At 43.2% G+C, this 14813-nt stretch overlaps 1 protein-coding gene across 2 annotated transcripts; it reads right to left on the bottom strand.

The window, feature by feature from the left end:
* Positions 1-16: 16 nt before the first annotated feature.
* On the bottom strand, positions 17-5729 carry osgin2 (oxidative stress induced growth inhibitor family member 2). Of its 2 annotated transcripts, XM_072716925.1 has the most exons (5): positions 5626-5729; positions 4967-5103; positions 3573-3764; positions 2199-2290; positions 17-2108 (listed from the first exon to the last, which is right to left on the bottom strand). In XM_072716925.1, the coding sequence occupies exons 1-5, from the start codon at positions 5690-5692 to the stop codon at positions 1085-1087; spliced, it is 1512 nt and encodes a 503-aa protein (XP_072573026.1). In that variant the 5' UTR covers positions 5693-5729; the 3' UTR covers positions 17-1084. The 2 variants fall into 2 exon arrangements, with proteins under 2 accessions (XP_072573026.1, XP_072573027.1); XM_072716926.1 differs by lacking the exon at positions 5626-5729 and having other exon boundaries at positions 4989-5084.
* Positions 5730-14813: the final 9084 nt, after the last annotated feature.

Below are 14813 nucleotides of genomic sequence, written 5' to 3' on the forward strand. Positions count from 1 at the left end.
TCAGACCCCCCCCCCCCCCCCCCGATGTTGGGGCCCCAAACACAGTGCTTCATCTTCTCATCTACATCAGGTTTGTCACGGGTGAAAACGAGAGCCGGAAGGGGGCTGGAAACTACCAGTTTTGGCAGTAGATGACCATGGAAATAGTCTGTTAAACAAATAATTTCCCTAATGGAACTAATTAAATCTCTTGCCCTACTGAACTGGTTAGCTGTGATAACTGGGCTGGAAATTGGGATATTGTACAATAAGAAAAAATTAAAAAAGATGATAAAGCCTTTCCTAAATCAGGAGCAAACATTCCTAGCTGTAGACAGTTGATAGCTCTGTTTTTCTACACTAACATTGGCATTTGTTGCTTGAAGTTAGTGGATTCCAGGCAGGGACTGGCCAAGGACCAGAGAGAAGGCCTTGCACACTGGGAGCACAACCTGCTTGTATTAATGATCAAGTTTTTAAAAAAATCAATGAGCTCCCTTCCTGTTTAGCCTCCGTTCAGGTTTTTGGCACAGCAGAGAAATGCAAACGAGAGCTTCTAACACTAAATAATTTACAAAGGGATATTCTGGTGTGCTTCCCCAGTCATTAACTTGCATTTAACATTCATCCTTTTTTAAAAATACAGATTTGCATAGGAGGCCTCAATGAGACCTGGTGTCGGCCCATTTCAAAACGCCAACAAAACCTTGGGTCGTTTGGTATAACTGGGCATTGAGATTGGCACTGCTGAGTCTTTTGAGTCGTTTAAATGAATCCAGTGAGACAAAAAACATGTAACTTAATTCAGCTGCCTGGTCCCTAAACAAACATTTATCTGTTGGTGGGCAACAGAGACACGTCTGAGACATCAGGATGAATAAAATCGAATTCTCTGAATCCTCAGACCTTGTATCTTTATCATTCACAGTACGGTAGATTGATCACTGAGAATTTGCCTTCGGCATCTCTAGTCTACAGTCACTTGTACACTTTCAAGTTTTAAGCATGTTGCACACTTAAAAAAATTGAAGGCTGCACAGCATACAAACAATAAGTATGGCACAGGCTCTTGCCCCATTCTCGCATTCCCTGCCCACCCCCATATTTAAGCTATCCCCCCACCTCCACTATCAGCAATCAGCTTCCCTTTCTTCTTTTGTCTTCTCAGGCAGCTGGCAATGCCAAGAGCGCCGCCCTTCAGGAAGCGTACAAAATTGTCACCAACCAGAGGACCCATGGCAAAAAGGCTAGCCTCTTTCATGCACTCAAATGTGTGGGGGTGGATGTCAATGGGGTTCTGCTTGCAGGAAATAGGCTTGTGAGGATCAAGACCAAGATACTGGCCTTGTTCTTTGAGGAAAAATAGGTTGGGATTGGTGCCGATGAGCACCAAGGCCATGGAGATCTTAAAGGTCTTCAAATTGTTGCCATTCCTCAGCACGCATTTTACATCAGGCTGAAAGGAGACGACACAGTGCTCAGGGAAACTGGTGTAGTCTGGGAACAGGCCGGAGGCAGTGGCAGTGTGGCTCTGTGAGCACATCATGTGGTAGACCTTGTGATATTCAGGGTACATCGTCTTGGGCAGCTGCTTGAAGATCATCCCCGGGTCGTCCACGCACTTCCTGAAGGCGTGCAGCACGGTGACCCCGCTGCTGTGGGCGAACAGCGCGGCGTCAGCCGCGCTCAACCCTGCGCCCACGAGCAGCACTGGGTCCGAGTCCCGGCCGAGGCTACGCTCTCTGACGGCTACCCCCAGGGCACACATGCTGTGGAAGACAAACGGCAAGTTCTCCCCTTCCACTCCCAGTCTGGCTGGAGAGTCAGAGGCACCGGTGGCCAGAACCACATTTTCTGCGAAGAGGCTAAACGGCATGTGGGTGTCCCCTTGAACACTCTGGTAGCCCCTGACTTCCCAAAGAGCCTTGGTTGGCACGCTGGGGGCACCCCCTTTCACTCGTAGCTCCATTTCTCCATCAACCGCGTCCCCCTCATGCTCCCTGTGAAGCTTCTGTACAGAGGTCACATATACATTGTCCACGAAATTCTTCTGGAGACCCATGAACTTCACATAGTTTCTGTAGTAGGAGGAAATGTCTTCTGGCGTGGCTCTGTCGTTTGCCTTTGCCCTGGAAGAGGCACAGGATGTGTCCATATAACAATCATACATGGTCACTACGAGCCTCTGGAGTGAGACAGACGGCTGAGGCGCCAGTTACCTTTGCTTCCCTGTTGCAACATCTCTATAGTTTACCCCAGGGAGCTCCATCCAAATTCCCAGGCTGATTGTCAACATGGATCCCTCCATTGCCTAAAAGCAGGTCGAGAGCATTAAGGCGCTTTTCCACCGATGTTCCGGAACCTAGTTCCTGGTTCTGAGTTACTGGGCTGTCTCGATTGGGAACCTTCGATTTGGGTAGTTCCTGGTCACTTTTGTGTGTCACTTTCCCACCACACAGCAGGAGCCATGACCTTTATTCTAAATAAGAAGGGAGACTAAAACAGGTTTAACTTCACATGTAATTTCAAACTAAACTACACCAGCATGTCAAAACAATGGAGGTTGAGCGAATTGTTTTATTTATTGGGAGGGATAGATTGCGTGGTATAAAAATATGGGACAAATTTTATTTATATTTTATTTATACTGCCCACAACATGTTTATAATTCATTATTAAATCTGGCCACCAGACTGATGTTTCATACTGCATAGAATAAAAAACGATCTAATGTTATTCCACCAATAACATTTTCTCCGCTGGCACCATAATTTATGGACAGAAGTTGCCAGTTATTGACCAAATCTTTCGATGCAGAAATAAGATGCAAGCGAAAAAGTTATTAATGCATTTAATGTAATTGAGATATAAAAATAAGTCCATCTACTAATTTTTTGCTTGACTACTTCTGTCTCTTTTCCCTGAACTTTTGCGTAACTTCCAAGCGCCGGTGCTTGTGGTTGACCAATCAGCAAAGTTTCTCTCTATAAGCCACACCCAGTAGTTCTGGCTCAAGCAAAAAGTACCCACTCTGAAGTAGGGACTAAAGAAAGGTTCAGGAACTACCTCCAAGGAACTACGATTGTAATGGGCTGAGTTCCTGCCGTGGGAACGCGACAGAAGTTCTTGCTGCCTGATAAAGGTTCCTGCAGTGGGAACGCGACAGAAGTTCTTGCTGCCTGATAAAGGTTCCTGCAGTGGGAAAGCGCCTTTATGTGGCACTATTTGTTTCAGCATAATATTTAAGTAATTAAGTAATTAATTACTTAAGTTTTAAGTAAAAACGTATTTAAAATGAGAATTTATTTAAAATGAGAATTTCTAATCAGTTATATTTATATAATAAATGAATGTGACATAGACCACAAATTCCCAAGCCACCCCTATTCCATAAATTTGTTTTGTCTCCACCACTAGCCCAGAGGAAGACCTTGAAGATACTAAGATGTTAGTTGAATCATATGTGCTGGTGGTGGAACTGAACAAACGTGGAGCAATTGGGGGTATCAGGGGAAGGTCTGAGCAGTAGAAGAAAACATAACAACTGGCTTCTGTCTGCAAGAGTATCCTGTGGTCCATGAGGAGAAACTCACATTCCAGGCACCCCCAGGTGCAGCTCGACCCAGAACCAAGTGGGGAACATGGTGCTGGGTCTCCAACCTCCACTGGAGTACAGAGGGTAAATCGTAGCCCGCGTCTGCATTGGGGTGCAGCAGCGTGTCGAACAAGACAGCCACGGGGTTGGTGGAGCGACCCTCCAGGCCTTCGCTCAGGTACTCTAAGTCCTGAGGAGAAGATAGCCAATCAGTACTAAGTCCTAAGGAGAAGATGACCGATCAGTACTAAGTCCTAAGGAGAAGATGACCGATCAGTGCTAAGTCCTAAGGAGAAGATGACCGATCAGTACTAAGTCCTAAGGAGAAGATGGCCAATCAGTACTAAGTCCTAAGGAGAAGATGACCGATCAGTGCTAAGTCCTAAGGAGAAGATGACCGATCAGTGCTAAGTCCTAAGGAGAAGATGACCGATCAGTGCTAAGTCCTAAGGAGAAGATGGCCGATCAGTGCTAAGTCCTAAGGAGAAGATGACCGATCAGTGCTAAGTCCTAAGGAGAAGATGACCGATCAATGCTAAGTCCTAAGGAGAAGATGACCGATCAGTACTAAGTCCTAAGGAGAAGATGACCGATCAGTGCTAAGTCCTAAGGAGAAGATGGCCAATCAGTGCTATACATGATGCAGCTTCACAAATGGGTCTGAAAGAAGAGCTACTAAGTAAAATGATTATTTTCAGCAGATGTGAATGACTAGTCAAGTGTTTGACAGCAAGATCTTGTGAGGTAGACAATATAGCTAAAAGAATGTGGACACCCCTATTAATTAATTAATTAAACAAATTTTACCAATTAAGCCACACCCATAGAGCACACAAGTACACAATTATGCAATCTTCAGTGACAAACACTGGCAGAATAATGGGTAACTTTCAGCTTGGCACCATAATCTGATGCTGTTTTTCCAACAAGCCCGTTTGCCAAATTTCTGCCCCGTTGGAGATGCCCTGGTCAACCTCAAGTGATTGTGAAGTGGAAACATCTGAGATCAAGTTCGGCCGGGAGGTGTTCGACCATGCCAACTCGCAGGAACGGACCTAATAACCCAACGTCAATACCCAGGCTGAGTGGCAGCAAATCCCACCAGCAATGTCCCAGCATCTAATGGAAAGGCTTCCCAGGAGAACAGAAGCTATCAGAGCAGCACAGAGCACAGCAGCTTCATATTAATACCCTTGGCATCAGAATGCGATGTCAGACAAGTTGGTGTCCACATACTTCTGGTCATATAGTGTACCTTTGGTCATATAGTGTACCTTTGGTCATATAGTGTACCTTTGGTCATATAGTGTACATGATTATTGTTAGGAAAGGTGGTAAATCTGAGTAGAACTAACTGAGTGTGGCTGATTACTGACGTCAGTGATTCATGACCTGCTCAATGACGGCAAGGTACTTTGATTCCTGCAGTTTTCTGAAGAGGACTGGATTTGGATGAACTGCTCCAGGGTCCAGGTAAGGTGTATAGCCGCTGAGTATATAGGATAAGCATATTCCAGATGGTCCATTCCCTGGGAATACAGGAGCAGAGTCCGCTCTTATTTTACATTTCAAAAGTGAGATAAATGCAGGTAAGTCTAAGACACAGCAGACACAAGAAATTCCGTGCATGCAGTGATTTTTTTTTAAATACAGGGTTTTATGTCAATTATAGAAAAATGATGTAGGACAAAAGGAGAAATCTACTGGACAAGCTTTTATCCTAATGGACAGACAGTAATTATTCTTTTGATTGTTAAGTTAGCTAATAACTAATTCAGTGGCATTATTTCATTTCATTGATCCATCCATCCATCTTCTAATTGCTTATCCGGAGATCGGTCGCTCCATCCATCCATCTTCTAATCACTTATCCTATTCAGGGTCAGAGGTTGACCTGGATCCTGCGTTATCGATTTAACCTACTGCTTTTTTTATCTGAAATAGTTTCCACCAGCCTTATTAGAAATGACATCTTCCGGGCCCTTCATCTTAACTCCCCTGCTGTGATTTGTATTAATGAATGTGTTCAGTTCATTTGACGAGAGTCTCACCGATGATGATCACTGGCAGAGTAACGGGCTGCTCCCCAAACAGAGAGTTTTCCTCCAGGAAGGGCATCGCGGCAGCCAGAGCTGGCACTGGCCACCAAGGGTCTGCTCTGTCACTGCATGCAATGGAGATGACAGCCATCAAGTACTGCATTTACCACCTATGGGTCAGAGTAATGTGCAAACTTCAGTTTTATCCATCAGGGTTGCCAACTCTCATGCATCTGGCGTGACACTCATGCGTTCTGACTCTCACAAGCAAGAAATCTTATGGCAAATCTATATCATTCCATTATAAACCGAAATTTATCTACATCAAAAGCGTCCAGGCTGTTGCAAACCCTACAGACTATTTACAAGGTAATGAAACTGTAACATACTGTACATGTATCTGTGTGTGCAGACTGGTCTCGAATTGAAAATCTCATGCCAGCCAGCTGACCAAAGTTGGCCACCCTGTCCCATTAGTACATCATTGTTAGGTGCACTATACAGCAGAATGTATAAGGACACCCCTATTTGAGGAATTTGGCTAATTAGGCCACACCCATTCCTGACAGAGGTATATCATCAGTATGCAGGCATGCAATCTCCTGCAACAGTGCCATCAGAATGTGTGAAGTTAGGGGCTTTCAACTTGGCACCATAGAAAGATACCATCTTTCCAACAAGTCAGTTTCTGCCCCGTTGGAGATGGGTTAGGGTTAGGGTTTAAAAAAACCCAACACCGCTTGCATTCTTCCTCAGATAATCAGTCATTAGCCTAGAAGACAGGTAAAATACAGAGAATCCGGAATTTTCCACAATTTATTAACATTCCGAAAACACACCACAGTAAGAGTGAATTATCTTGCCTTCACAGAATGCTGGCTTCCCTGGGGACAGAATTAAAGCAGTTCATGACTGCAAGATCTCCATACTAACACCGATACAAACTGTGGTCCAATTTATCTTCCCACGTTAAAGTTCATTAGTGCAGAGTCATCGCACTGCAACAAAAGCAAATTATCAAAGGCTCAGACGTGGGGCACTGATGTGCCATTGTGCACTGAAAGACACAAATCCCTGTGATCACACAGTGTGCCAAATTATCCGCACGCCGCTCTATGTCTGCTTTGTGTGCTGTGACATGTACCAGCCACACTTATTTTACCATTGTTGTTGTTGTGTATATTAATTTACACCCTTATTTATACTTTTCCTTTAAAGGGTTGTCATTCTGTGGATTATTAAATTCTCTGGATCATAGCGTCAACTTCGGTGGCCTCTGGCTTTGGGCCTGAAGCTGGTATTTTCACATCCCTTCACAATTTAACCCTCTCTTAACCACATTCACTGGGGTTTTCTCATGAAGCGCTGCTGTTCGGTTGCCTTTAATTTGCCTGCTGCTGCTCTTGTATAGATGCAAACAGCGTCACTGTCACAGGATCGGTCCCCACCAGCTCCACCGCGCTGCCAGCACCGCCCACAGCCTTACTCTCTACATACCTGCTACGGTGTCATGCTAAAATTCACAACCCTCTTTAGACATTTCATTTTGTGATACTCCACCCCTGTATGACGTTTTCCATCCATCCATCCATCTTCTGTAACCACTTATACTATTCGTGGTCACGGGGGACGTTTTCCATTAAACCATTTAAAAGTTTTCCTAATGTAAAATATGATCCACAGAATCACACCATGTGTCACTGTAGTCATGGCTATGTTTAAGCGCTGTGTAAAGTTTCTAAAGTGCGCGAACTAACCGATGAAGTCAGTAGATCACAACAGGGTTAAAACAAGGCATATTGACGGCCTTTGGAAGCCGGGCGATAAGCAATTGTCAGCTGGAGTTATTTTCGCTGAATGGCAGTGGTATGTGTTGATAAAGGGGATGCTGGCGATGGTCTGCGAGGCTGGAGGCTGCCCGCACCGCGGAGACAGGAATGCTGACCCAAAGCAAGACAAGTCAAGCGTGGTGGACAGACAGCTCAGGCCGTCGGGTCTCTGGGTTCCTCACTTCATTATAACGAATCCATCCAACTATAATGTCTGTGAAATTTCTACGGAATTCTGTTTTACAACAGTAAATCAAACAATGTAAATATTAACAAAAATATGTATAAAGGCACGTGTAAAATATCATTAAGATTAAGCTTACTTTTTAATTATCTGAAGCTAAGCGAAGTGTTAGCTTTTTAAAAAAATGTAAAATGTAGGACACCGTGCAAATTGATTTATACTTCTTTTTGACAAGAAATACAGAAGTACTAAACTTTTACTCACTAGTACCAATGACCATTTTAGAGTACAAGTTACAGATTGCCATTCTCAAAAAAAACCCTCAGGTAACAGTGTTATTGAAAGTGAAATGTAGTGTACTATAATACATACTTATTGATACTATTAATACTGATTTCTGTGAGATCGTGACTTGCAGCTGCGCACACTTTCGCGGGGACCCGTGTTCCCCGTGATCTCCCTGGTGAACCCTTAGCTGGGTGTGAGTGTCGCGCGCTTACAGCCCCCGAAGATTACGTAAAGGAAGGCAATAGCGGACCCTTTATTAATTCGCAACTCTTAAAATGGTAAGTGCAGCCCCAGCCGCTGTCTGTTTCCATGGCCGTGGAAGTGTACACAAAATGCATGAGGAAATCGGAAATCTAGGCTATGGCACCAGCTCTTATCAAATTTAGGTCACGTTCACGGTCATTCTTCCAATACCAGACGGTACATGAAATCCTTTTTCATATCCACTTACCTCAGCGCAGTTGTATTTCCCAAGCGCAATCCTTCCTGCTCCGGTAGTCCGATGCCTGCTAATTCTAAGCAGCATAAATAGCGCTGGTCATTAGTGGGAGGATCGATCAGAAGTCATGAGATTACATGATCCCCCCTTCTCCACGGATGCCACTACTGCGGGGTAAAGTGGACACTATCGAGTGACGAAATCTGTCATCGGCGCCCCGAATACAAAGCTAATATAAAATACATTCTGAATAAAAGCTCCGTCCCAAAAATGTGGCGCCGTTCTGAACTGAAAATAACCAGGATGTAATACAGAGCATCAAATCAGTCCGTGATTCTCCGCCGAAGTGGAGCAGGAGCGCAGATCCTGCAGACCTTCTGATCTCTGCTGAGACGCTGCACATTAGACGTTCTGCGAGGATTCTTTTAAAGGGGGGACATTTAATTAATAAAATAAAACAGATAACAGGGCTACAGGCTTCACAATAAAAAACGATTTTGTAAAAATGTGTGACTATTATCTCCTGTAACAGTATTTCCTGCTATAGTAAGTATTGTAAAATTTGCATTGCAAGTTAACAAATGTATCTTGTTAAACATAATTACGGTAGATATAGTTTAAGCCAAGTTATGTAATTTAACGTCACTTGATTAGAGAATTATTGGCTAATTAACATTACTTTATTAGCGCACAAAGGGCATTCTAAAACGGTATCTAATAAAATTAATAAAATCATAAGACACATGCATACCCCTGACCCCTGTATATTTCATTATTCCCCCATGCTTTTCATTTTCATTCATTTTTGCCTTCACTAAAATTGTCCCTTTTATTGTTCCGTACCCGATGTATTATGTGTTACTATAGTGACTCCCACGCTCTACCAGTGCAGCAAAATTGATCTGTGTTACCTTAACTAAAAATACATATATAAAGAAACAGTTTTCTGCAAATATTTAAAGAGTGCTGTGACTCATAAGCAGTAAACGTGGCGCTATGGTTAAAATCTTAGGTGACACTGGCCCATACGTTTGTTTACTGTTTCAGGTTTCTATATTTAGGCTTTAATTTAATTACTGTGCTGTCCATGACAGTCATGCCCAATGACTTTCAATTATTATTTAGAGTTGACTCTGACTGTTTTTCTGTCTGCGATATTCTCCTGTACGCCTGCTTTTGCCTATAGACAGCAAATAAGACATGGTGAGTGTCAACTGAAGGCGTCCTATTAAAATGCTTAATTCAGTAGGTATATGTGCAACAACAAAAGAAGAAATGATTGATTTTTAAAACGTGACAGCTGTGAGGAAAAAACACCGCTAGTTAAAACACAAAAGAATTGTAATTTTCACAATGGCTCCAAAACACATTTCATTATTTGCTTGTTTTGACTGATCTCCCCAGCCCCCCTCTCACTACCCTGTGGCCTGTGTATTCTGAGAATGTAATAGGAGAGGGGATTTCTACAGCGTCTATAGCAATCCAAGCAAAATAAAAACTCCGGACTTTTAAGTGGTAATTTATCCAGTACGTGGTACTTTGTAAAGAGGTTCTGCAATGAAAATGTGGTGTCTTACTGCAGAGGAAACTGCGCTGTCCTTGTTTTACTCACAGAATTATTCAGTTCTCGTGTGTAAATTTGGCTGTGGATGAACATGACCGCAGCTGAACTAGCGGTCATTGAAAAGGAGGGATTTATCCATCCAGCTTCCAGGTGTCCATCCTTGACAGGGTCAGTGGGGGTCGGGGGGGGTGGGTCAGAGCCAACCTTAGACAGAGTTACTACCTGAACAGGATCCCAGTCCATGAGTGGCAATTAAACTGCTTGTCTTTGGACCCACTCTGCCAACACGAAGGGGCAGATTTGTGTTCCTCCATCCAGCTGCAATTTGTTCACCTTGAATATGTAAAGGACCTTCCTTTGATGTGCGGTCTGTCAGTCATGTTAGTCATGCAGTGAAACCCTCAGATGTGGCGGCGGGCAGCTAGGCAGCCACTCCGTAATCAACCTCAGCAAAATAATCAACAAAGCGGGAATCAGAACACGCCAGTGTCTCAAAAAACCTGCCGACACACACAAACATCTGAGCTCTTTTGGACTCTGTCATATCAGTTTTATAGGGGTGTCTGTTTATGTACCCTGTAAACATTTGGGGTTCATCTGGCATGAAGCATTACTGACCCCGGTGTTAGATTTAATTTTTATGTATTTTGTTATACATGTGACTTATCACAGATTAAAAATGACTGGAGAATGTAATGATACGCAGATTAGGTATTTTTCTCAGTTGCACATGAAAACCTTAACCAACAGCCTAGTGTTATTCCCTGCCCCTGTGCTGTGTGAGTGTGTGTGTCTTCCAGTGTGGAATGGATGCTGGGAATTTGTTCTGTTCCTTTATTAGGCGGATGATGCAGCTCTGGCTGTTATGGCAACACCTGCAGTGATGGATGAGTTAGATGAACGGCAGGAACATCTGAGTCAATGACCTACAGTGACCTTCTAGCACACTTTTGCCAAGTCTGGTATTTTATCTTCAATTTCAATTTCCAGACAGTGTGAATGAAATAACAACATTGACTCCCAAATCGAATTTGCCTCATTAGACGGAGCGGCTCTCTATGGGGTGATCAGGGTTTTATAATAATCAGGATCACACAAAGGCGCTAAAAATAGGCAGGGAGGTGCTCAGTGCTAATGACTCTGTTTACTAAATATGTATTATTATCTAAAAGTAAAGAAATACAGAAACAAAAAAGTTTAAGCATCAATAATCTTTAACAGTGATGAATGACTGATTGATTACTGACTAAAGTCCCCGTAGATACTGATGCCTCTACAGCTGATGATGCTTTATATCCTCCTAAACCTTCCCCCTCGTCACCCCGTTCACCCCACGGACATCACGCTGTATAAATGACAGACATTTGGGAGCCTCAGTCATAGTCCAGCTGTGTATTACCTCCTCATTTTGAAAAATAAAATGGAATTAATGCCTCAGCAATGTCCACACGGCAGAAACACACACACAAAATGTTAGCGAAGCAACTACTGTGTTTTCTTTTCAGAGGTGGAAAGTTTCGGTCCAGAAGGTAAAAATCCAGACCAACATTTTGTTTCAACCAACCAGTTGAGCATGAAAAGTCATAGAGTTACTCAACTGGTAAGAACATAAGAACATAAGAACATAAGAACTATACAAACGAGAGGAGGCCATTCGGCCCATCGAGCTCGCTTGGGGAGAACTTAACTAATAGCTCAGAGTTGTTAAAATCTTATCTAGCTCTGATTTAAAGGAACCCAAGGATTCAGCTTGCACTACGTTATCAGGAAGACTATTCCATACTCTGACTACACGCTGTGTAAAGAAGTGCTTCCTTAAATCCAGTTTGAAATGTTCTCCCGCTAATTTCCACCTATGGCCACGAGTTCTTGTATTTGAACTAATGCTGAAGTAACTATTCGGTTGAACAGCATCCAAACCTGTTAGAATCTTATAGACCTGGATCATGTCCCCCCTCAGTCTCCTTTGCTTGAGGCTGAACAGATTTAGCTCAAATAACCTTTCCTCGTATGACATTCCTCTAAGACCAGGAATCATTCTTGTGGCCCTACGCTGCACCTTTTCTAAGGCCGCTATGTCCTTTTTAAGATATGGTGACCAAACCTGTACACAATATTCTAGGTGAGGTCTCACCAAGGAATTGTATAATCTTAGCATTACCTCCCTTGACTTAAACTCCACACACCTGGAGATGTACCCCAACATCCTATTGGCCTTTTTTATTGCTTCCCCACACTGGCGAGAATGAGACATGGAAGCATCAACATACACACCAAGGTCTTTCTCATAATCAGCTACCTTTATTTCAGTAGGTCCCATAAAATACCTGTACTTTATATTTCTGCTCCCTACATGGAGTACCTTACATTTGTCTATGTTAAATTTCATCCGCCAGGTGTCAGCCCAGTCACTAATTAAATTAAGATCCCGCTGTAGCTGCTGAGCCGCTAGTTCAGTATCTGCTACACCACCCACCTTGGTGTCATCTGCAAATTTCACCAGTTTACTGTATATATTGGTGTCTATATCATTTATGTAAATTAGGAACAAAAGTGGTCCTAAAATTGAACCCTGCGGTACCCCACTATGAACGCAGGCCCACTGTGACATCGAGCCTCTTATAACTACTCGCTGCTTCCTATCCGTTAACCAGTTATCAATCCAAGTCGCTACAGTTCCTAAAATACCTGTCGCTTTGAGTTTAAGTGAGAGCCTCTTGTGGGGAACAACATCAAAAGCCTTTTGGAAATCTAAATAGATGACATCATAGGCCTTCTTATCATCAACTTCCTGAGTAGCTTCCTCAAAAAACTCCAACAGATTTGTTAAACAGGATCTACCTCTCCTAAATCCATGCTGGCTATCCCTCAAAATGTTATTTGAGTCCAGGTAATCTACCATTTTCTCTTTGATTATAGCCTCCATAACTTTACCAGTTATACAAGTTAGACTGATTGGCCTATAGTTTGACAAATTACTTCTATCCCCTTTTTTGAAAATGGGCGTTATGTTGGCATGCTTCCAATCAGAAGGTACCACACCTTCAGATAAGGATTTTTGAAACAGTAATGTTAAGGGTCGGCAAATAATATCCCTCATCTCTTTTAACACTATAGGTAAGATGCCATCAGGGCCCTGTGATTTATTTATTTTGAGCTTAGCTAGTTGGTTGAAACAAAATCTTGATCTGGATTTTTACCTTCTGGATCTGAACTATCTGCTTCTGCTTTTTCTCTTGAATTTCTAGCTACTCTGCCCTACAAAGAGACAAATGCACAAGCCATTCTGGCTCCACAAGCGCTTGCCCTTATAACGCCTTATAACACCGTGCAATGACACATTAAGGAGACAGGATTCTATATGTGCCATCCAGAAGCGAAGACACTCACACTGTCCTGTACAGAGCCCTGCCATTGACAGAATACTTCCTCTTTGCACAGCTATGTCAGTGCTCCACTGCATACCTCCCAGCCCGTGTGTGTGATCCAGACAGCACACAGTAAGCATACAGCTCCCAGAAGCGCTGAGCCAGGTCCAAGAAGAGATCATTGTGCCTCTGGTGCTGAGACAGCTTCAGGTGCCTCATGAAGTCCCAGAGGCTGACCACCGTGGCCGCTACGCACAGCATATTCATCTGGATCACTGGGTGTCTATCTCTCCCTTCGGGAAGGCAGTTCAGGTGAACGCAGTGACGAGAGCCAGCGAGCAGAGGGAGGCAACATCTGCCTTGATGGGGCATCATCATGAACACTACGGTCTAAGGAAGCATCAAGCTTTCGTTACCCACTGTGTCATGGCTGTATACACTGCAGGTTGTATAACATTGCCACCAAAATTGTATGTTATTTCACCTGTTCGGATCACCAAATATCACTTTCCAAAGCAGTGAAATTTAGGAGTTCAATCACAGAAGTAAGAAAGAAATGTATTAAACTTTTTTGTAGCCTGAAAAGACAATACACAAGGCATTATGTAGTTTCCAGATGTAGATATCTACTTAACGGTTACTATTGATAATAAGGGGCTCATTATAGACACATTATAGACGCAATGCTTATTGCGTATCAGAGTTAAATTTTATATAAACGTGCACTTACATAACTACGTAATCCTTGGATATAGATAAGACTGAAATAACACGATTAGGTAGCTTGGACGCGTTCCAGACAAGGACGAAAAACCGCTGCAGAAACTGGCACTGCAGTTGTTATATACTAGTGACCGCCTCCAGACTCGTCATTGCATTGTATTAGCAAGCCCGTTGACGAATAGAGACGTGGAGCCAGCGGTCACCTAGTGCGTGACTTCTTGATCGGATCATATCTATACCGATTTCCACGCCGAACAGTTAGTGACATACAGTACAATATTATTACCTATATAAGCAAAATATTGTAAGTTTTTTTAAAATTCATGCGAAAATGTATGGAGTGACCAACGCCAAATTAATGCCATTATTTTCATTATAAAGGGGTATACGTTAGTTGAAAAGACAAAAGCCCAGTTTTTAAGCAGCAATGTCTTAATGTGCATAATGTATAGCAACTGGAAATACACTACTTGAGGTTTCATAATGGTTGGTGTGTACTGTTGCCTCACACCTCCGGGGTTGTGAGTTCGAATCCCACCTAGGCTCTGTGAGGTTAGTTTAATTAGCGTCCCTAAATGTATCCTGCCATGGAGCTGCGTCCCGCCCATGATACCCCAGTGCTGTATGTTAAGGTGCTTGGAATAAGCTCCCTATACCCCTGCGACCCCGACCAGAACTAGCGGATAGAGGAATAATGATTTTATCCTCACTTGCCAGAGCGCAATGCGTGGTCGCGATAACACGCGAGAACGAGTCTGGGTTTCCATTGGTCTCTGTGTGATTGACGCTGAGCTCCTCCAATGGG

Source organism: Paramormyrops kingsleyae, chromosome 9 (genome assembly GCF_048594095.1).
Source record: "Paramormyrops kingsleyae isolate MSU_618 chromosome 9, PKINGS_0.4, whole genome shotgun sequence".
Taxonomy (NCBI): Eukaryota; Metazoa; Chordata; class Actinopteri; order Osteoglossiformes; family Mormyridae; genus Paramormyrops; species Paramormyrops kingsleyae.

What these genes read in the sequence shown, in the direction of transcription:
- osgin2 (XM_072716925.1), bottom strand. Translation starts at nt 5,692, where the DNA reads ATGCCCTTCCTGGAGGAAAACTCTCTGTTTGGGGAGCAGCCCGTTACT. An exon ending in ACCTTGCCGTCATTGAGCAG is followed by an intron (nt 3,765 to 4,966) that starts GTCATGAATCAC and finishes TCTTCTCCTCAG; the next exon opens with GACTTAGAGTACCTGAGCGA. An exon ending in GTTGCAACAGGGAAGCAAAG is followed by an intron (nt 2,109 to 2,198) that starts GTAACTGGCGCC and finishes TGCCTCTTCCAG; the next exon opens with GGCAAAGGCAAACGACAGAG.